Source organism: Condylostylus longicornis, unplaced genomic scaffold (assembly GCF_029603195.1).
Source record: "Condylostylus longicornis isolate FDR11 unplaced genomic scaffold, ASM2960319v2 ptg000104l, whole genome shotgun sequence".
NCBI classification, from domain to species: Eukaryota; Metazoa; Arthropoda; class Insecta; order Diptera; family Dolichopodidae; genus Condylostylus; species Condylostylus longicornis.
Genome location: NW_026578072.1, coordinates 1255097 through 1278315, shown reverse-complemented (window position 1 = coordinate 1278315; position 23219 = coordinate 1255097). Strand labels below are relative to the sequence as shown.

Below are 23219 nucleotides of genomic sequence, written 5' to 3'. Positions count from 1 at the left end.
TGCCTTGCTCTGTTTAACACTTTTATTAATGTCACATTATGTTCATTTTCATTTGACCCATATATCAAAAAATCATCTATGTAAATTATTAAATTAGGTATATCCCCAAAAAGATTAATCATTGTAGCATGAAAAATTTCAGGAGCTACTTTAACTCCGAATGGTAGACGCAAAAAACGAAATTTACCCATAGGCGTTATGAATGTACACAGTTTAGACGAATAATCATCTAATGGAATTGCCCAAAAGCCCGATGTTGCATCCAGACTTGTGAAAATTCGAGCATTATTTAATTTAGAAATAATATCGTCAATTTTTGGAAATTGGTAAAAAGAACGCACTAGCACATTATTTAAATTACGAGGGTCTAAACAGATTCGAATATCTCCTGAACGTTTTTTTACTGTAACAATAGGACTTACCCATTCGGTAGGTTCATCTGTCTTTTTGATTATGTTTAAGTCTTCAAGTCTTTTTAATTCATATATAGTTAAAGATAATGACAGTTCTAGGGACAGTTCTAGGTGCGACAACAACAGGCTGAGCATCCTGTTTGACTTTGAAGTGACACTTTGTTTGTAAACATCCTATACCTTCAAATAAATCTTTATAATTTTTTAAAAAGTTACATTTTTCGTTTGGAATTGTTAAATTATTTATATCTATTGGTTGTGTGACTATCCTTTTAATTAAATTCATTTCAATACAAGTTGCTAAACCTAAAATTGTTTGACATTCTATATTCATGATATAAAATAATATTAAGTATTCTTTGTTATTGTACACACATTTAATTTCATATGTGCCTATTATTGGCAAGGATTGTTTACCAAAAGTACAAATTTTTTTATTTGTTTGTTTTATTTTTTTGTGATTTAGATTTAATTTTTCAAAGTTAGAAAGACTAATAATATTTGCTTGCGCACCTGAATCTAATAAGCAATTTATTTCAATATTTTTGACACAAATTTTTACATACCAATTACAAGTACTATTACTATTTGAACCATTAGAAGTTGATTGTATACCACCTAAAAATAACGACTGGATCTCATTAGAAGACTGCGGTTGTAATGTTCTTATTTGACTTGACTTGCACATCGAAGCAAAATGATTTTTTTTTTTGCATTTATGGCATACCATACCTATAGCTGGACATCGAAATCGGTGAAGTTGACCACACTTCGAACAAATATTTTCCTGTTTACCTTTAATTTGTTTGGTTGACTGACTAAAAAAATTGTTGACTGGTTTTTTATTGTATGACTTATTGGTTTGAGTAGAATTTTTAAATTTCATATTTTGTACTGCACCCACAACAAGAGAGTCTGATGAATTGCTTTGAATTTGCCTTGAGTGAACTCTAGTTAGTACGGCGCTTTTAGCAATTTCTACGGCTTTGTCTAAACTAATATTTCCTTCGCTTAATAATTTTTCCTTTATTTGAATATTTTGTTGACTAAGGCCACATACAAATATATCTCGAACTAAACTTTCACGTAAGGTGCCAAATTCACAGTTAAGACTTAAATTTTTTAATCCCGTAATATAATCCTCAATAGATTCCGTTGGTTTTTGCGCACATGTGAAGAATTTGTGCCTTTCAATAGCTAGATTTATTTTTGGAAGAAAATATTTTTCAAATTTTTTAATTAGATCTTCATATTTAATTTTGTCTACATCTTCATTAAACGAACTAAATATTTTAAGAGCGCCGTGACCCATACAGTGCAGTAAAATTGCGACCTTTTTTTCATTAGAATAACTTTCTACCCCAGTTGCTCGACAATAAATTTTAAATTGGGTGTACCAATCTTTCCATGCCATTGGTAAATTTGTCGACTCGAAATTTAGAGGTGGCATCATGAACTGTGGCGAAGAAGTATATGATGGAGACGGGACAGACATTATTTCACTTTCGGATTCTGATTTTTTCATTATTTAATATATTTATATATTTTTTTTTTTTATTTTTAAAAATTTTTTTTTTAATGCAAAATTAGTAAGTATTTTGATGTATATTAACTACTCGTATTAAATTTTTATTCAATATTTGTCTTCTGCTAAGTTATATTTTTTTTTTTGATTTAATATAAACACGTGCTTTAGCTTTAAAATTTTTCTAAGCGTGTCTAAAAAGGTTTTTATACTTTTAGTAATTTTAGAATTATAAATTTTAATTTTTTTTTTTATTATTTTTTTTTTTTTAATTAGACCATAATTCCAAAATTTGACTTTAGTTTAAAAAAAAAATTTTTTTTTTTTTTTTATTTCGATATTATTATTCTTCGCTTTACTTCTGACACCATGTTGAATTATTAAAAATGCTTTTTATATTTTAATTCATTTCTTATTATTAATTACTAATTAGATGTTTATCATACAAAGTCTTATTATGTACTGTTCTTATAATCTATACAGAGGTACCTGTTTATGCTATGTATATATATATAAGTACATAGGTAATTATAATGTTTATGATCTGTAGTACAGGAGCGTGTATGATAAATGGAAATCATCATAACAAGTTTATGTATAAAATTTCCAAAGTTAAATTTTAGTCATGTTCAGTTAAATGTTGTATCATGCGCATTAACTTAAAATTACGTTTATAGTAAAGTACAAATTTTTCTTATTATAACCTTAATCCTTATTTTCTATATAAAAAAGTGTGAAATTGTTTTGAAAAGTAAGAAATGGCCAAATATATAATTGAAAAACTTTTATACCAACTTTTCAAAATTCTTCTTTTTCCTTTCTATTTATTTTTAAATTTAAATAAAATATAAAGTCAAACATATAAGATTACACTATTCGTTATGAAAAGCAAATTTGTCATTGAATTAACTTCAATTTCACATGCTGCAACTTCTCTGATTTTCCATGTTATACACGTTTTTTTCATAATTGATATAATGAACGGTGTAAAATTTCTTTTATTTTCTCGTTCAAACAAGGAACGATAGTTAGCGGGTAAAAAAAAAATGTTTGCTTGAATAGTTAGATTTTACATATAAAAATGGGAATTACAAATAACGACCATCTATTCTTGTTTTCTCATTTAAATGCTAACTATTGTGACCAGTACTCAATACCAAGTCCTGTCTTTCCATATTGAATTCGAGTATTTTGCGCAAAATTTGTGTTAGTCTCTTTGCTTCTACAAAAATGTAAATGATGAAAGATTTTATTCTTATGTTGGCCAGGCTTCCATATTTTCCTTGAAAATTAGATTTTAGTGTTCATGCATACAATTTGTTCTTTCTTAATTCATAATTGCGCTTCGTCTTTCTCCATTTACTTTCGGAGTATAATTTAAATTAAACACTACCGCAAGTACAATTATTAAGCTAAATGTTGAGAAACTGTTCATAGATTTACACACTGAATTTCAGAAAAATTCGGGAGAGGCTGTTGTTACATTTCTACAGAGACATCTTTATTCGAATTTTGATTCTATTTGCTTACCTTGTTAATTATTTTACACATTGTAAAAATAATTGAAGAAAATTTTTAACTAATCGGGAAAATTTTCGTAATGCAATTGTAAAATTTTTCTTTTAAACAAATTTATTTTTTCTTTAAAACAAAAAAAAAATAAAGTAAATCATGGCAAATTAAAGGTTCTTCAAGAAGAAAACAACAAGAATGAAAAAAGTTTTTCTCGTAAATTATTCTTCAATTTTGTAAAAACCAGTAAAAATTAATGAGTGTTAAAAGAGTTTTTTTTTCTTATTCCAATTTCACTTAGAGAAAGTTAATGTTTTGTTTATTGTAAAAGTTCAGTCTTCCTTTTATTTTAGCCCCTTCCTTTAAATTGAAAAAAAGGAGAGTCTTTAATAAAAATGTATAAAAATTAACTTTTGCTTACAGAATCTGTTTTTTTTTTTTTCAAATGTAAAAATTTTGGGTAGGAGGGTGGTGGTAAGATGGGTTTTAGAAAGTCAAGGGGCCCAATAAATATTTCAAAAAGCAGAAAATAAATGAAAACATTTTAAACTTTCTGACGTAAAATCTTTGTTAAAAGAGAAAGTATCAACTTTCTTATAATTTAATAATGAAAGGAATGTCCTTTTTCGAGTTTGAAAACAAAAATAATTTGATAAGTAATTGAAATTACTGCTAATTGATTCCAAAGTTTAAAAATTTTCAAAAGTACTTTTTGTTTTCGTTGTTTTTTTTAAATTATAAACAAAATGAGAAATTGTTTTTTTTTTTATTTATTTTTTCCTTTATTAAATAAACGAAAATTTTCGTAACATAATGATGTAACAGAAAGTTTAAAATTTTAAATGAGGGATTAATTGAAGTAAATGGTAAAAATGTAATTTTGAGACTCTCAATTTTTGATTCTCAATAACAATTTCAGAAGAAGTTTAATAAGGATTAAGATCGTTCTTCTTAAGATAGAATTGAATTTTGTAATCACTGTAAGATTTAAAATTAGATTAGAATTAAAGTCGAAGAGTAGAGTGAGAATTTGTAATTGTGTTGCTTTTAATTTCCATTATTAATAATTACAGTTCTTGTTCACAAATGGAGTACTGACTTGGAAATGGACAAATCAATGACCTTATATTCTCTCATCATTTTATGGTGCGGTAAAAATAAAAACATTATATTTTGGCATCTTTCCATGTCTTTTTAATAATCTATAGTGCTGTTTAAAAACGTTATATAAATTCCAGAGAGAGTAATTCAATTTTGAACACAACTAGAGAATTATTTGCTCCAAAATGAAAGGATTATTTTCCTAGAGCAGGCTTCTTATATTCATAACAGGAATTTTAGCTTCTCAATATTTTTAAGGCTGTTAAATCCTTTCTTCGAATTAATTGTTACCTGAAACGTAAGTTTTGCCAATTTGTAACACGGTTTTTCGGTGATTTTGCAAGTAATTTTTCTGCTAGGGTACGACCTGCACGAGTATCAAATTAGAAAAGTTTATAAGAGATGCCTCACCAATTATAATATATGAATAACACTATTTATCGTGCGTCAACCGCAGCCGGAATGTTCTGCCCACAGATGAAACGGCAAGAAACACATGGCCAAATACGATCTTAAGAAATCGAATGTTGTTCTGGCGATGTCCCGGAGAGGTACTTCTTGTCTGACGGCAGTCTATATGGGGCACAGGCTGTTGGAGGATAATGCAGCTAAGTTAGAGGATAATGCAGCCATTTCAACACAACGTGTCGGAGCTTTCGGGAAATGGACAAGAAAAATACCATTTTTCATAATCTCTGCAAGTGTCCGGCTTTAGACGGAGCAAGGCCGGTCACGTGAAGCAGAGCAAGTGTGACGGGACTGCACGAGATATCGAAGGTTACCATCGGTGATTTAGATAGATTCTTCGAAAGAACCGGGAGTCATGGTAACCACTGGGTAGAGGAAGCAAAGTAACACATTTGTATTGATTGGGGTGCTGAGGACTTATTGCTTCAGTCACATCAACCAACCAGTGCCTCAACAAACAGTTGTTAGCTTTCAAATTTTTTAATATCTGATTTTTCGATTCCTTATTTCTTCGACACTACACAAACTTTATCAATTTTCTATATAAGAAAATATATTACAGTAAATATTCTTTTCCTCGATATTATTGTGATGTAAGCACAGGCTATAAGTGTTATTACCTTTAAATTTTGTCTAAATTTATGCAATATTATATGAAAATCGGACAATTTTTTTAAAAAACTCCATTTTCTTATTAAAATCAGAGCTATAATTACACAAGCTCTAGATTTAAATTTTTAAAGGAAATGTTCTATATTAGAAGGCATTAGATTAGAAGGTTTAATTTATTCTATATTAGAATATTAGAAGGATGGACATACTACATTTTCTTTAAGTATTTGATTGGTTCCTTTAAATGTTTGGAAATAATTTTTTAAAAAATTTCTACTAAAACAAAATTATATGATCGTTGATATTGGCGTCAAAGATTCGTTTAGTGTTTACTTTTTGTTATACATTTATTATGCATACACGTGGTTTGGATATACTTAAAATCAACAAAAATATTTGAACAATTTTCAATTTGTTATGACAGTCAGAAAATTATATTTTACCAAAAAATAAAGTTGGGTCAAACCAATGGTTTGTATTGTAGCACTTTTCCCTTCAAAAAGTGAAAATTCTGCTTTTAAATACAATCTATGTGTACCTACCACACTATTAAAATTATTTTCATTCATATATAAAACTATTTCTATAATTGCCTATATTTAGGATGACGCATATATGCAGTCTTTGAAATAAAGCAAAAATTAATATAAAAAGGGGTTAACATAATGCTCTATTTTAAGGTTTAATTGTGTGAGTTAAGAAAAATAAGCTTTTTGCGTTTATAAAAATTTGAAAAAATTTGCGGTTTCGGAAATATAAGGTGTCAAAAATTCAAATTTTACGAATTTCAAGAGGCGATAACTTGAGAGGGGTTGGAGATGGAAAAAAATTTTCTTCTAACGAAATAAACTATTTATTAAGGTCTAAAGGCTCCTAAAATTTCAATCTTCTACAGACTAGGATCTAGAAGAAAAACGAGATCAAAAATTTGGAAAAAAAGGACTTTAGATAACGGTAAATTTGAACGGCCATTTTGTTTTTCTAAAGTTTAACTATAGTATACCGCGCTAGAGGAAGGAACCAACTGCCTTTCTGCGTTTGAAAAATTTCAAAAATGCTTATGGTTTCATTGTAACAAATATTTAAGAAAGGCCATTTTTAGGGTTTTGGGGGGGTATAACTTCTAGAGGGGGGGAGATAGGTAAAAATTTTGTTCTACGGAAATAAGTTTCTATCGAAGATCTATGTACATATGAAATTTCAGCTTTCTATCTTCAAGGGTGTAGAAGTTTTGTAAACAAAAAAAGTGTCCACGGACGGACGGACGGACGGACGGACGGACAGAGTGAAACTAATAAGCACTTTTTTCAAAAATTTTTTTGGAAAAGTGCTAAAAAAGATGACATTTTCTACATCCATAGCGATGTGGTTAATAATATTAATTCTTCAGATATATATTGGTTTCCTGCATAAGATTGCCTGTAAAGAGACAAGGAAGAATGCTGTATGAAAAATTTTGCAAACATTTTAACTACATTTAGATATTTTCAACACAAATAATATTGTTTTAACATTTTAAAATTGAATTATATTTTAAGGATATTAGAGTAACAATTTCAAGTTTGTGCTTTGAATTACTTATTGATAAAAAAAAAATTCAGGAAAAAAGAACTCATCAGGATTTTTGTTTTCAAAAGCATTTTAAATTTATTGATGCTTTTCTACTCAAGTTTCATGGGAGTTCATTTTATTATTTATAGAGCGTATTCAACCGCAATCTTTGATTTGTGGAATGTTTGACAAGGAAAGTCTAAAGTGAATTTTAGTTTTGAAATTTTTTACGAAATAATTTTTTAATTCAAAGAAGCGTTTATTTTATAATTATTGTAATATCGATATGTAGTTGGCTAGTGCTATTAAGGAACAATGACAAAATTTAAAACAATAATTGAAGATTATTAAAGTTGCTGTTAAGTATTTCGAATATAATAAAATTTTATTTTGGGATAGAAGCAACTGGAGCATTTTGTATTGGGTAAACAACAATATTATCTAAATACGTTTTGTGTATTATTATTGTGTGTAATTGTATACATGCAAGAAAATACTCTGTCACGACAATACGTGCGTAATAACAGTTTCCTGAACAGTAGAAATACGCATGTACGAAAGGTCCGAAATAATTTTTACTTTCTTAAGAAATATTTTCTGGACTCTAGAAATTTTCGGGTATTTGGTGGTTTTGACACAACAATAAACGGGAATAATTTTTAGAATAACAAAAAGATAGGACAAATTTAGCTCTAGTTTAGAAAAATTAGTTTTGAATTGAATAATTGCCACTAAAACCATATTATACTCTATAAAATTTAATTCTACAATAATTAAATGATTATTCTTTGAAATTTTTCAAAAGTTAAAACCTTAATTTAATTTTATAAGAAAAAATTAATATTAAACCACATAAGTCTTACAAATAAATTGAAATTTTTTCAGTTCAATTAAAATTGGGTTTTTAATGATTTTACAATTTATGAAGATATCATTTTTAGTGTTCTAAGAGTATTTTATTCATATCATTTATTCATTGCATATAATATGGAATAGATAATATATTATGTTATAGTACATAATATAGAACTTACATTTACATACTTCAATTTACATAAATAAACTTTATTTGTATTCAATAAGAAAAAATTTATTTAAATCACTCATAAAATTATTGTTTACAAAATTAAATAAAAAATATACAGTAGAATTCATTGAAATGAAACTTAACTTTTACCTCAGCTTTGTGTCCCACAGACTTTAGCGAAGTTAATTTCATATAGTGAGTATAAAAACTGAAGTATACATAAGATTATTTCTTGCAAAACAGTAAAGTCTATCTTTAAATGAACAAGAATATTCACAAGTTCTTGAAGTCAATCAGAAAGGATTTAAAGATGAGATTGTGTAGTTATTGAACATTTGACGTTTGCACGTCAAAATTATCTGTCAAATTATAACCGAATCATCTAAGATCCATAAATTTAACCAATCAATTTACAGTAGTTGAAAAAATTTTTTCTCTAGAAGCTTTCTAAATTTGCGGCACGCAAATACAAAACTAATAATACATTATAAAGGTAGAATGTGAAATTGATAGTACAAGGAGGTTAGGAATACTTGAGCCTCACTGTTGGGCCCTAATAAATGAAATGGCATTCAAAAATCAGTGAAAAAAGCTTTACGCACAAATCGTCACAATTTTTTTTTGGTGCTTTAATAGTTTATTTTAACCGGATTGTACTGTATTAAATTTAAATTTTAATACATATTTTATGAGAAAATGAATTGGATATTTAAAAATGAGGAAAATGCTGGTAGGCATAATTTTAATTTTACAATTTTTAGATTTTAATATATGAAATGATTTTTTTCTTATTTAATCAATTTGACAAAGCATCAATAAGATTGAATAAATTTCAAAAATATTCTATATAAATGTTTAATGTTTACATAATATTAGAGTAAATTTGAAATATTATGCAAAAAGAAAATTTCGAAGAATAAAACTTTTTTTTTCTTCTGGTGGTAATTTAAATTCTATTTGAAGTTGATTATTTAAATAATTTTTTCCTATTTTTTTTTTTGAATAATAAATTTATAATGGAATTATTCAAAAATTTGGTTTTAAAAGGAATAAATTTGGACTAAGCCAAATGTTTACAAGGTAGCAAATATCCGGGCAAAAATGATCTTATTTCATCAGAACGATTATTTACATTGTGCTTAAGTCCAGCTATGTTTGGGATATGAATTTTACAGTAGAAAATTGGAGAATTGAAATAATGCTATAATTGCTAAATGAACTGTAGTATTCGCTGAGAAGTGGGAATTAAATGTACGCAGTAAAATATAGGTTTCGGTTTTGTTTCTTTTAGCTCACAGTTTTTGTCTGTGGTCATATTCCGGCATGTTTACTCTCTAAACTTGTTCATTTTGTCTAAAATGATATTGTTTTTTTGGCGGCTTGTGTAAAAAGTTTCCCACGTTCCGAATCCTGTTCTAGAGAATGAAAACGAAATCAAAAGGAATCGTAACAATTAATGAAATTATATTGGCAATTATTTGATAAAAATATTAAATTGAATTTTTTGATAGGAAGATATTTACCGGTACTTGCATTGCTTTAAAATTGAAATTTTGCATTTATGCCCTAACGAATTTTAAAAAACTTTTAACTTTAATAGCAATTTTTCCATTATTTCATTTACTTATATTGTTTCGTAGTAAAAGAACTTGGTCTGTTCTTGTGAAATTTAAAAATGTTTGCTGTTAGGACGCAGTTAAATGTGAAGATATTAAATTTTAGGGGCACAACTTTTAGTGGATTACGCGGGGCATATAAAATTTTCTTTTTATAGAGAAAAATGCTTCTCAGGAACAGAGGTTTGTCTAATATAAAATTTCATCTATATTGAAGGATGTAGAGATTTGCCAAAAAGACACACGAACGGGCGGACAAATTCAAACTTATCAGCACATTTCTTTACAAATTTTATTAGAAATGTACTAAATACTGAATTTTATTTAGAAAAATGAACAACAGATTTTAGAATTTTTAAAAAAGCAATCCAATTAACATAAAATTTTAAATACAATTGAAAAATAAATTATAAATATTTTTTCTTTAATAATTTTATATTGATTTTAATTTTGTAAATACTTTGTATGCCGTATTTGATTGCATTTTAATTGAAATCTTGAATAATTTTTACATATAAATATAATAAATAAAGTACGAATTATTTAATTATATTAGAATTCATTTTGCATAAAACAGAAACAGAAATAGAAAAAATGAATTTATTAAAATGTTGAAGCTCTCAATTAATTGACTAATAAATATTTAGATATGTGAAAGGAATAAAAACAAAATTAATTGTGTGTATACAATATTTTAACAATTTTTAAATAGGTTTTATTGGTGAAAATTTCGTAAGATATAAAGATTTTGCGTTCCGGCTTATAAAATTGATAATGAGCTAAAATAATAGCAAGGGCTTAATTAATTTGGAGGCTCATTGCAGTGTTTTCTTATATTCCCTCTTCGAAGTAAATACTTGAAACTAAAGGTTTCGTTTTTTAACATGTAAATTATTTGAGAAAATTAATTCATTAGTAATCATTTATGAGGTTTCTTTATCAATGACATTGCAAGAAATTTTTGTTCTACCATTTTTAAATGATCAACTTCATGCATTTTTAAAAAGCTAAATTCACTGAATGACTTACATTTTCAAGGCTAAAGGAAAGTTAAATTAAAAGTTTAAAACTAAAACTATAATATGTTGTGGTTGTAACTTTGAACGGTTCCCAAATCATAATATTGTTTGAAAATATTGAATTTTAAAATTGTAAATGGCTTCTACTTAAAATTACTTAAAATTTGTGAACTTTATACTTACCTTCGATTTTTCTGAAATATCTGTTAAATTTTCCCTTCTCAATATCATTAATGGAATACGAATATACCACGAATATTGATCCAAAGTGTTCTATTTTACGAGTATAAATTATTACAAAAGTACACATTTGTATTGAAAACAATATTGGGTTTTTAAAAGTGTTAAAAAAATAATGCACTCTGGTTATTTTACCCTTTATATATTACCTGTTTAATTATAAAAATCAAAATATCTTTATCATCAATATCCTTAATATTTTATTCAGATATTTATTTTACATCCTGCATCCTGCAAATAAAAATATTTATGTTGCAATTTAGGAAATTAACCCTTATGTTAGTACCTCGGTACTAGTGTGGCAATTTGTATTTTAAATACATTTTTATTTTAAATAAGTTGAAATTTCATGTCAACCTCTATTGAGTTTTCCTGTGCAGACTTCGAAAAAAAATTATTGCATATTTAGGAAAGATTAATTAAAAAACAATACTTATTATCCTTGGTGCAATAATGCGTGTTAGGACATATGTTTTAGTTGTTATTGTTTTAGCAAACGGAATCATTTTTTGATGCACGTTCGTGACATTTCCTACTAGTTTTATTTACAAACTTGTTAATAGGAAGTATTATCGGGATTTTACAGTGATATAAAATGATTTAGAGTTTTAGCTGTTATATATATTATATTGTCTTCGGAGTCTAATTGCAAAGCTTTATGCAATTTAAAAAATTAATAAGAGGCTCTATTGAAAATTTAGAATTTTTTATTTTTATAACTTTTCAAGAAATTTTTTAATATTTTGTTGATGCTTGTCATTTCGAAAGAAAGAAAATATTAAATCATGTCTTATTTTCTCATTAATGCTCAAGGAGGTGTTTCAATAAAACTTTCATCTAACCCCATATCTTTCTTAGACGAAATGATAAGAGAAGGATAAAACTAGGTATCAATTCTCAACAATAACCACTCTCGTAAAAATCGTTTAGACTTTTTACTTAATTCTCAGTAAAAGTTAATTTTACTTATTTTTGATGCCATAAACGTTGTCATATATTTTCATAACAAAATTCATTTATGTTTTTCCAAACCCTCATTGACACAAGGGTTAAATTGCATTGCATAAATATAAGCAAGAAGAATATTCAATTTCCTGCAAGATATAGAACACCATGAAATATCAAATTTATATATTTATCGATATGAAATATGTATATATATGTGAATAGAAGTATGTTAATTTAAAAATAATTTTTGTTATAAAAGAGTATATAGAAAGGATAGAATAAAAAAATATCTTAAATCATGTATGTATTTGGAAAGTAATTGAATCAAAGCAGACTACGTATTTGTAAAGAAGGATATTCAAAAAAGGTAAATTCAAACAAATATAAATTTTAGTAAAATTAAATTATTAATTTTAAAAATCTTTTTTTGTATTGAACAAGATTTTTTTCAAAAAAATGCAAACAAAACATAAACTGCTTTATCTTCTTCATTTTATTTGTGCTAGATCACTTTTAAGGTTTAATGAGTTCATCTGTTGTCATGAAAATATTAATTTAATAATATTTGATAAAAAGTAATTGCATCACGAAAATTCGAATTGCTTCAAAATTTTAATACGTACGAACAAACCGATGTATCTCAAAGACTCCACATATAAATTATGCAGTTAAATATTGGTTCCTATAATTCATTTTTCATCAGGCCTTTAATGTTTTAGTGGCTTAAGAAATATTATCCTTTATAAAGATTATTATTATGTAAAATTAAATACTCAGAGATCATTTTCGTTCTTTTGTATAGTCTTCATTATGAAAAAATTCTAGAACAAAAGTTCTACCAATCATTGACCTATCAAAGTCTTTATAACATTTTAAAATATGAATTAACGTAAAAGAATAAGATTTTCAATATAAACAAAATCTCAAATTGTCAAACGAAATGTTATTTTTTGAAAATCTTTTATAATATTTTTGTTACAACTTTTTTTGTGCTGAATTATTATGAAATTTTCTTCTTAAATATCTTCATGAGTCCTCTTCCATTAATAAAAATAGTAAAATTGAAAAATAATTTTTGAAAAATCCCAAATTTTTACTTATTCTTTATACATATGCATGTACCTACATGGAAAGGTAAATAGGATTTTATGTTGATCCTTTTATTATTAAAAATTTTTTGAAAAGTGTAAATTGTATTTTTTATGTATTATGGAATGAGTCCCAATTTTAGTTCTTTTCTGTGTATATCTACGTCAAAGCATTAATAATAAAATTTTTAATTGTTTTCAGTGTATTTTAGTGATTCTATAATAATAAATATTTTGTATGAGAATTTAAAATAAATTTATTCAGAAAATTTTAATGTGTTTGTATCATATAAATCCAGTCTTGAAACATAAATAAATTTCTTAATTCGTAATATACTTTTATTGTCCAAAATTTTAACAAATATTTGCAAAGCTGCAATTCCAAATAATTTATTTTAATGAAATGTTTATAAAAAACAAAAATATATTTAATGAAATCAAAAGATTTAGAATTTTAATTCATTGTTAAGCAGAAAATATTGCAACTAAAGAAATTGGAACTTCTTTATGGGAGCATTCTTATCTCTTACGTTTAAATTCCATTAAAAACTTATAGTGTTTAATTATAAAAATTTGTGTCCAAAAGTATTTTTAATATTAAAAGATTTAAAGAAAGCGAGAAATTCATTCCAGTAAAATGAAATTAGAGATTTTAGTGAAAATTTGTATAATTAAATACTTAAAGAACAAAGTTAAAATATGGAGAGTGGTCGTATGACACGATGATCATTAATGAAAATAATTTTGTGTTTTTGATTAAATACAAAGTCAACTTAAAGTTTAGAAATTATATTGTCAGCCTGGTGAGCAATTTACATGTTACGCCCCTCCTGCTTTGAATATTATTGAGTAAAGCTCAATTTTCCTTGATTATGCCAGACTAATTTTATTAGTCCGGCACATGAGATTTTAAATCCATGCTACCGAGAATAGTATAATATGCTGTTTTGTTTATTTTAAGGTGCTATAATAAAATTTGTTCACTAATTGCATAAATAATTTTGTTTATTTTTTCAATTATTTTTCTTGTTTTTAATTATACCTATTAAGCATAAAAATTATTATCAATTTTTAATACAATATATTGGGTACATACCATAAATTTTAAAAATTAAGGTATAAACTAATATTCTTTAAGTGTATACTTAAATTAAATTACCATTTTTAACCTTTAATCACACATCTGATTTGTTATAATGTATTTGATAAAATGTTTGTTGTTTTACCCGGGAGCTTCTTTGCAGATGTTGTGACACTTAAATATTTACCCAGATTTCTTTAATACAATAATTTTGCTTTGATCTAGAAACTTCAGATATTGTTTTAAAAAATCTAGATGGTTAAATTGAAGTTCTAGATCATATATAGGAGTTAACCGTATTAATATGTTTTCAATAAAGTGAACACTTAACGCCATATAACACTTAATCATGCATGTAACGTAAATTCCACTCTCTAAAATCTCATTCGTATGGTTGTACTTCATTTAACCGAATAGATATGAGCACTATCATGAACATGAGAAAACAATTGTAAGAATATTATAGAGAGATTGTAGCTCACAACATTCTCTTCCATTTTTTTTCGTTATGTAGTGATCAAAGGTTAAATTGTTCGTGTCGTAATAGACTTAATTGTTTTTGGTTTTTAAAAAAATTTTTAAGCAAACACTTCTTATTTGGAAACCACCAAACTTTGTATAGAAATTAAATTTGTTACACATAAATTTATTATAATAAATTTCCAAGTTTTTATTAATAATTTCCGATACAAATTAAAAATTTTTTTTTCTTATATTTCCCTTTTTAGCACTTTTCCAAAAATTTTTTGAAAAAAAGTGCTTATTAGTTTCACTCTGTCCGTCCGTCCGTCCGTCCGTCCGTCCGTCCGTCCGTCCGTCCGTCCGTCCGTCCGTCCGTCCGTCTGTCCGTGTGTCTGTTTACAAAACTTCTACATTCTTAAAGATAGAAAGCTGAAATTTAATACGTACATAGATCTTTACTAGAAACTTATTTTCGTAGAACAAAATTTTTACCTATCTCCCCCCCTCTAGAAGTTATACCCCCCCAAAGCACTAAAAATGGCCTATTTTAACTATTTGTTGCAATGAAACCACAAGCATTTTTGAAATTTTGCAAACGCAGAAGGGCAGTGACTTGCTTCCCCTATCGCGGTATACTATAGTTAAACTTTAGAAAAACAAAATGGCCGCTCAAATTTACCGTTATCTAAAGTCCTTTTTTTCCAAATTTTTGATGTCGTTTTTCTTCTAGACCCCAGTCTGTAGAAGCCTGAAATTTTAGGGGCTTTTAGACATTAACAAGTAGTTCATTTCGTTAGAAGAAAATTTTTTTCCATCTCCACCCCCTCTCAAGTTATGGCCTCTTGAAATTTGTAAAATTTGCATTTTTGACACCTTATATTTCTGAAACCGCAAGTTTTTTCAAATTTCTATAAACGCAAAAAGTTAACGGTAAATTCTATGACATTAAAAAATATAATTATTTTTCTTAACTCACACAATTAACCCTTAAAATCGAGGATTATGTTAACCCCTTTTTATATTAAATTTTGCTTTATTTCAAAGACTGCATAAATGGTTCATCCTAAATATATGCAATCCTAGAAATAGTTTCGTTTATAAATGAAAATAATTTTAATAGTGTGGTGGATATACATAGACTGTTTTTAAAAGCAGTATTTTCACCTATTAAAGGGAAAAGTGCTACAATACAAACCATTGGTTTGACCCAACTTTATTTAAATACAAACTATAAAAAAAAATTAATTAAACACCTTAAAAAATAAATTCTCTTTATACTCGTATTCGTACCCTAACAGAAAACTTTAATTAATTGCACCTTCCTTGCCATTATATACACTCATAAAAAATTAAAATAAAATTCAATTTTCTCTTCGAATATAATTTAACAAAATATATATATTTTTTTTATTCAATTTTTCTCCATTTATAATATCGAAAGATTATATAAAACTCGTTATTCTTAAAATATTTTTTTAATAACTTTCAATAACAAAATTTATTATACATAAATGCAGCCTTATATTATGTATGTTTGTAAGTATATAAAATAACATAAACTACACCTCTGTATATCCTTTTAATATCTATATCAATATCTAAGGGAGAAGAAACTGTAAATATTCAACTATAATATACCGTCGAGAAAATTATAAAAATTAAATAGAGAAAGGTGGAAAAAAAATTACTTCAACAGATAGGAATAAAATTTATATAGCATTTAGAAGCCAAAGGAAAAAGGAAGTAGAATTATAATTTTCGTTTTTTTTTTTTGTTGAAATAAAATTATAACCATTATTCTAATAATAATAATAATAACAGTAACTCTACATACAATACTACAATAATATTATAAATAAAAATCGCGCGCTTCCATCATCTTTCATTTACACAAACACGAAAAATGAAAATTCTTACTCCTGATCTATATGTAAACGTGTGCATCTGTGTGTGTGTATACAATTTATAATGTATAACATATAATGAATTATTTATTTTAATATATATCGTTATATAATAATAAAGGATAATACCAATAATAATAAAATTAAAAAGAAAAAAAAAATTTTTTTGCTGGGAAAATAAAATTTTGAAAATAAAGAGAAAAACATTAAGAGAAAACGTGCTTAAGAGTTTTTTCTACAGTTTTTCACTGAAAAAGTTTTTCTTAACACACACAAATTGTTACTTTATCTTTCTTCCTATCTTAAATTACAAAAAAATTAAAAGTGTATAGGAAGTTGAAAATGAAATCGATGTAAACTTTTTCTGATATACAATCTTATACCTGATATTATTTATATTATACGGGTATATGTGCATATACATATGTGTATATGGTTTATTTGTGTGTATAAACTTACAAGGAACCTATAAACCCATAAACCTATTAAGAATCAGTAAAATTTCTCCCCCTTTCATAAGATATTAAGTTTTACATTAAAAGCAAAAATATTTTTTTTTTATATATTGATTTTCAAATTTCATTTTTAATGTTAAAAATTTAAATTGAAATTTATATTTTCGCAATTTAATTATCTGTTTATAATTTTCAGGAGACAAAGCTAAGGAAAAACGTTAAAAACCAACCTAAAGAATAAAAAATTCTTGCGGACACAAAAATTGTTATAGTAAGTTATAATAAGGCCAAAATCTTTGCGTGGGGCACACAATAGTATAGGAATTGGTAAAATTTTGAAATATCTTATAATACGATATCTTTTACAGAGCAAATTTTAGAGACAAACCTGCTAAACTATATATGATTTCTATAACTTAACGAACGCGTCCTATTATAAAAATTCGTTAGCAAAACGGCAGTCTACGAAAAGCAAAAAATGAATGCTTTTGCTGAAAATCGCAAAATTTATAAATATAAAACAAGATTTCGAACTAACTTCTTTTGTGCCCCTAAATTTATGCAATTTTTCGATTATATATTTTTTACTTCAATATAAGATTAAATCGCTATATTCAATTTTTTTGAAACAGTATCAAAACATTATTTTTAAGATAGCTTATGACATACTATAGAGTCATAATCGTGTAGTTTCTAATAGAAAGCCTTGCTGAATTCTTAAATTTTTAGTTATTTTTTACCTGTTGAAAGGAATGCACTTAGTTAATTTTTTGCTATTATTTATTAGAAAATTTTCGTAGGCTTAAATTTCTTTAAATTTGCTTAACTTAGGTTTTCCCGTCCATTATTAACTGATTGCGAGGGAGAATTTACTAAGCTACTAATTGTAGGGGTTGTTGACCCATTAAATTGGTTTGAAACATTTAAAATAAATAGGATTTTTAATGAAATATAATAATTATTAAAAAACGAGTTAGTTGAGAAATAAAACTTTTACAGAAATAATAATTCTAGATGCTTAATATTCCCGCTTTGGCTGGGGAGTGTAAATTGAGTGTGTTTTTTCTTTAAATACTTTCATCCCCTCTTTGAATTAATTGTAAGACGTATACGTAAGCAATAAAGAGTAAAAGGTTTCTTATAAGGAATCACCTGAAAATTCTTGTTAATAATTTTTAAAACTTCTTTTCATTTTGCCTTATAATTGTAAGGAATAGTCTTTTTACTCAATATTATTATTCTATAACAGTTTTGTATATAAGTTTGATCACTTTATCTCTTCTAACATAATCTGTTCATGATCTTGTAAAATTTCTATTTCATTTAACTACGTTTCTAGTCAAAACTTTTCTATATACAAAACAAAAAAAAAACAAAATGATGAAAATAATTTTGATATCCTGAAGAGTCAAAAAAACTTTGGAAAATAAACAATTAAAACAAAAAGAAAATAGAGACTAATATTTTCAATGTACAATAAATGCGTCTTTTTAATTTTCTAAACTAACATCATTATAGCCAAGGTATTAATGTATTGGTAATTATTAAAGAAAGAAAATTAAAGAAAAGAAATTAGCGAAAACAAATAACCAAAAAATAAGAAGAAAATGACGTATATAAAAACTTTTTATTAAAACGGTAAATTATTGTTATGAGGGCAGTGAAATTGTCCTTTACCATTTCGTCCTTTAATGAACTTTAACACACTCATTTATATCGAATATAAGATATTGACGAAAATGATAATAAAGAAAATTAGAAAAATCGTAATGGTAAGGAAAACCTGTATAACAATTTATAAATAAATGCAATTATAACTAAATTATTACTAGTATTATAAAGTTAAATTTCTATAAATAGTTCAAAAAGTTTCTACAGGACTTTAAAAACTTTCAATATTGACATAAGAATATATTGCCATTTTGATCGTCACATATGAATTGTGAAAGAATATTATTTTCTTTATCGAGAATGTTGTATTACAAAAATTGTGGTATTTTGGATGTCATGTTTGTGTAAATGTTGAATATTTTATGGCGCACACTATTTTAGAGAGAGTCACATATGTAGACAAGAAAGGGCCAGTTGTAATACAGCCGGATCTACCAAATTACCAAATGCCTCCCCCCTCACAAAAACCAACTCAAGATTTTCAAAAACCGGATGAAGTTGCTGGTTTTTAAATTCACCACATCCATAGAGTGTAAAAAGCAAAGTGACCGAAGACATTTCAACCTGTTACTTGCCAAAGGCATTTCAATCTTGAACAAAGGAGATAAACTACCGTCTCCTCCTCCTTGTTTTTACGAAAAATTTAAACTAACTTTAATTGGATTCTTAATTTATTCATTATCATTTAAAATTCAATATGTTGTTGACAAAAAATTTAGAAAACAAAAGACATTCTGTGAAGAACCTTCACTTCATTCTAGAAAATTAAATCCATTGCTTTGATGTTATAATTACACTATGTACGCACCCAAGTGAAGTGAGTACCCGAGCGAATTTGCATGGATACATCGACTTTTGCGTATTCTCATTCGATAGATTTGAAAATCTACAATCCTGAGAGAAGTTTTTCTCCAAAATTGCTCAATTGAATTAAAAAAATTTATTAATGGGAAATTCAACATTTCATATTTTAGTCAAATTATACGCTTTCCTGTAAAGTGGACTTTTTGATTTACAATTGGTAAGAATTAGTGTGAATTATTGTTATTACATATGATTTTAAATGTCGCCAACGTCACCAATAATGTCATAACTTTAACTTTCCTTTTATATTTAATTATACAAGTACCATGTTGATCTTCTCTTAAAGAATTTCAAACATAAAGTTTAAAATTAAAAGTTTGTTTAATGGTAAAATCTTTACTTTTAATAATAAAAAGAAGTGTTTTACAGTTAATAGATGGTTTTTACCAAATCGAATTAATCCCAATTACAACTACACAGTAAAATATTTGGGTCAAAACATTTTTATGTTAAACTATAAAATTTTTATTAGTTTTTATTTTTATCTAGATTTTTATTAAAAGACTATAAATAGCACCACATTTACGAATTTCTGCCATGTAATTTATAATAAATGTCACTATAGTATATATAATATAACATAATATGGGTGTGTGTATATGTTTATTTGCAATATTATGTAATTTATGTAACACATATTGCTATTTCAAATGCATTTATTGTCAATTTAAATTCTTTATTAACAAGATCGTTGTTTTATTTTGTTACTCTCGTAAACGAGTGTATGCAATAAGAGTTGGTTGCATAAATATGGAAAGCAAATTTAATAATATTGTGGGGCTAGAAAATAGGTTACTGTAAAAATTTTACACATACATACACAAATACATAGATTAGAATACTTTCTGTATGTATATAAAAATTATTTTAAAAAATTTTTTAGCAATAAAATTGTTGACGATTTGTTTTTGAAATTGCTTTAAATTAAAAATAAAAATCTTCTTTTAATAAATTTCCCTTCGTTCTCTAATCATCTATGTTCCTTCAAGCAACAATATTAATTAATAATATTCAAGTGTTTTAATTTTAAAGTAAAACTAGCTTTCATTCTGTTGTCTTTTTTAGAATCGTTAATGATTAATGTACTCTGAAAAGCATTTATGACGGCTATAAGGTTCGTACTTAGAAAGCGTTGCCAAATTGTCTAAATTTATTTTAAAAAGTTGTTGTCCTTGTTTTGGAATAAAATCTGCCTATATCGAATGTTAATAAGCCATATTAGCGCATATATTTTTTAATTTCATTATGCTAGAACTTTTCACCGAAAACCGTTTTTAATGGCGATTGTTGCCGACCCATGATTAACGATTTCTCATTTGCAAATATATGAACGAAATTGATTCGAAAGAGGTACGATTTCAATAAGCTATGGCTATCAGCTATGGAACCTGCTCAAATATATTTATCCTGCGATTATAGTTTTTGAGTTACGTGAAGTCGTTGTTTAATGTATTGCTAAACCGGAAAACTATTTTGGCAGCTTTGCAATTATTATTGTTGTTGTTATTTGTTATACTAGTCTTCCAAAAATTGCTCAAAAATTTAATTTCAGGAATGAGTTCTTTCCCTTTATATATAAAAATTTAAGTTTCGGAAATAATCTGTCAACCGCAGCTTATTTAAATATTTTTTTTTTCAATTTTTTTGTGTTTTGTCGAGCCATCGCAATTTTAATGGCTCCTGAACAAATATGTACATACATGTAAATTATACAAAATAATTAAATATGGAATAAACATGTTTCACGTTAAAATCCTACATTAGCAAAATGTGCAGTTCACGCGTAAAAAGTGTGGGTTTCTATTATTAAATATAAGTAGTATTTTTAAAATATTTCATTACGTCAAAGAAAATAATAATAGCACAATTTATAATTGGATCCTTGTGTATGCACAAGTATGTCTGTATTTTGTCGCTACTGGTATATTTAGACTATAAATATTTGACTCAGTTTGTGTAAAAATTTTCCAAGAGTATCTAATTTTGTAGATCCATATTTATGTAAAAAAATATTTTATCTACTACCACTACAACTATATTATTTATTTTATTTTTCTATACTTTTCGTATAAACGATTGTTACACGAACACGAATATAATGCAAATGTAATTATTATCATTATTTTTGTATTTATATTTATTATACTATACTATTATTATACTATTCTATTCGTACAAAGTTTTTGTTATTGTAAACAATATGAAAAAAATATTTTTCTTTATAAAGTTATCGTAAATTTTTTTATAAGTATATTGTATGTACCCAATTTTCAATATAAGAACAAATGTAAACAAAAGTGTCCTTATTATGAATTAATAAAATAGAAAATAATAATAATAAAAAAAGACAAAAAATAAAAACAAAATAAATAAATTCGATTTTGTGTCCTTTTATAAGAGATCCATTATTTATATTTCTAATAAAGAGACCATTTACCAGCAATAGAATTAAAAAAAATATTTTGGAAGAATTTATTTTTCTTTTGAATGAAGTCACAATATTTAATACAAAAATGATATTATGCATCACAAATTTTTCCTAGCTGGATGAGAAGAGAATATGAGAGTATTTTCATATTCTTGTAACATAATTTTCATGTGCGTAGAAGGTTTCCCGTACAAAAACAGCGTACAAAATTTAATTATCAATCAGTCATCATTCAGTCATTTTTACGGAAGGCAACAACTCAAGTTTTAATTCTATAAGATTATTGAATAAAGTTCTGAGAAAAATTTAATTGACAGCAAAATTTAATTGAAAAAATGATTGCACATTGATGATTATCGGAAAAATCGTATATCTTATTGAAAAAATGAAAAGTTTGAAGTACAGTGAAATACAGAATGAAGCTATAATAATTAGATGAGTTCAAAAATTTCTTATAAAAGTGAAATGTTGCGAAATTAAGTTTTTTTTAATTTTTTAAATGTTGGTTTGATTTTAAGTGGTGTGGTTCTTAATTTATTTTTCCAAAAAAAACAAACAAAATTTCTGAATAAAATTAATTAATTGAGATTTTGTAGAATATTGAATGTATAATTTTTCTAAAATCATGAAAAAAATTCAAAAATGCGTAAACATAAGAAAATCCAGAAGTTATTTCCAAGCAATTTAAGTATTACCCTAAGAAATATTTATTTAACTTAAAATTTAAATGTAAAAATTAATTGATATTAAAACTACTATTGAATAATTATTAACTTTATTAATAAAATAATTTTAATTTTGCAATTTCTCTCAAAAATTTGAAAATGGTCTTATTAACAAATACAAATTGAAAGCCAACTTAATATAATCGAATTTATTTATTTTCGTTTAAATTCCACAAAATTTTATCAGTTTCTGAAGCAAATCTTAATATTTATTTTTGAAGGATTCCTTTTTCAAAATCCCAAAAATATTAATAAAATTTTTAAATTCGCTTCTGATTTCTTCTTCAATATCCTGGTAACTTCATTAAAAATTTCATTTTTATATTAAATAATATGATACTTATGTTATTAGGAAAGATAAACTGCAGATCCAATATTGTATAGCAGAGGAGGGAACTGATATAGAGACAAAAAAATTTACATAAAAAATTTTTCTGTAGAGAATTTAATATTCTTGTACATACAACATGTAAAACATAAATATTATTTTCAAGTGTTTTGTTTTTTTT

At 25.9% G+C, this 23219-nt stretch overlaps 1 protein-coding gene across 1 annotated transcript; it reads right to left on the bottom strand.

Moving 5' to 3' along the window:
• Positions 1–480: 480 nt before the first annotated feature.
• Positions 481–1938, bottom strand: LOC129614158 (uncharacterized protein K02A2.6-like). Its single transcript, XM_055528576.1, has one exon. It carries the CDS (start codon positions 1936–1938, stop codon positions 481–483), a length of 1458 nt encoding a protein of 485 aa, XP_055384551.1.
• Positions 1939–23219: the final 21281 nt, after the last annotated feature.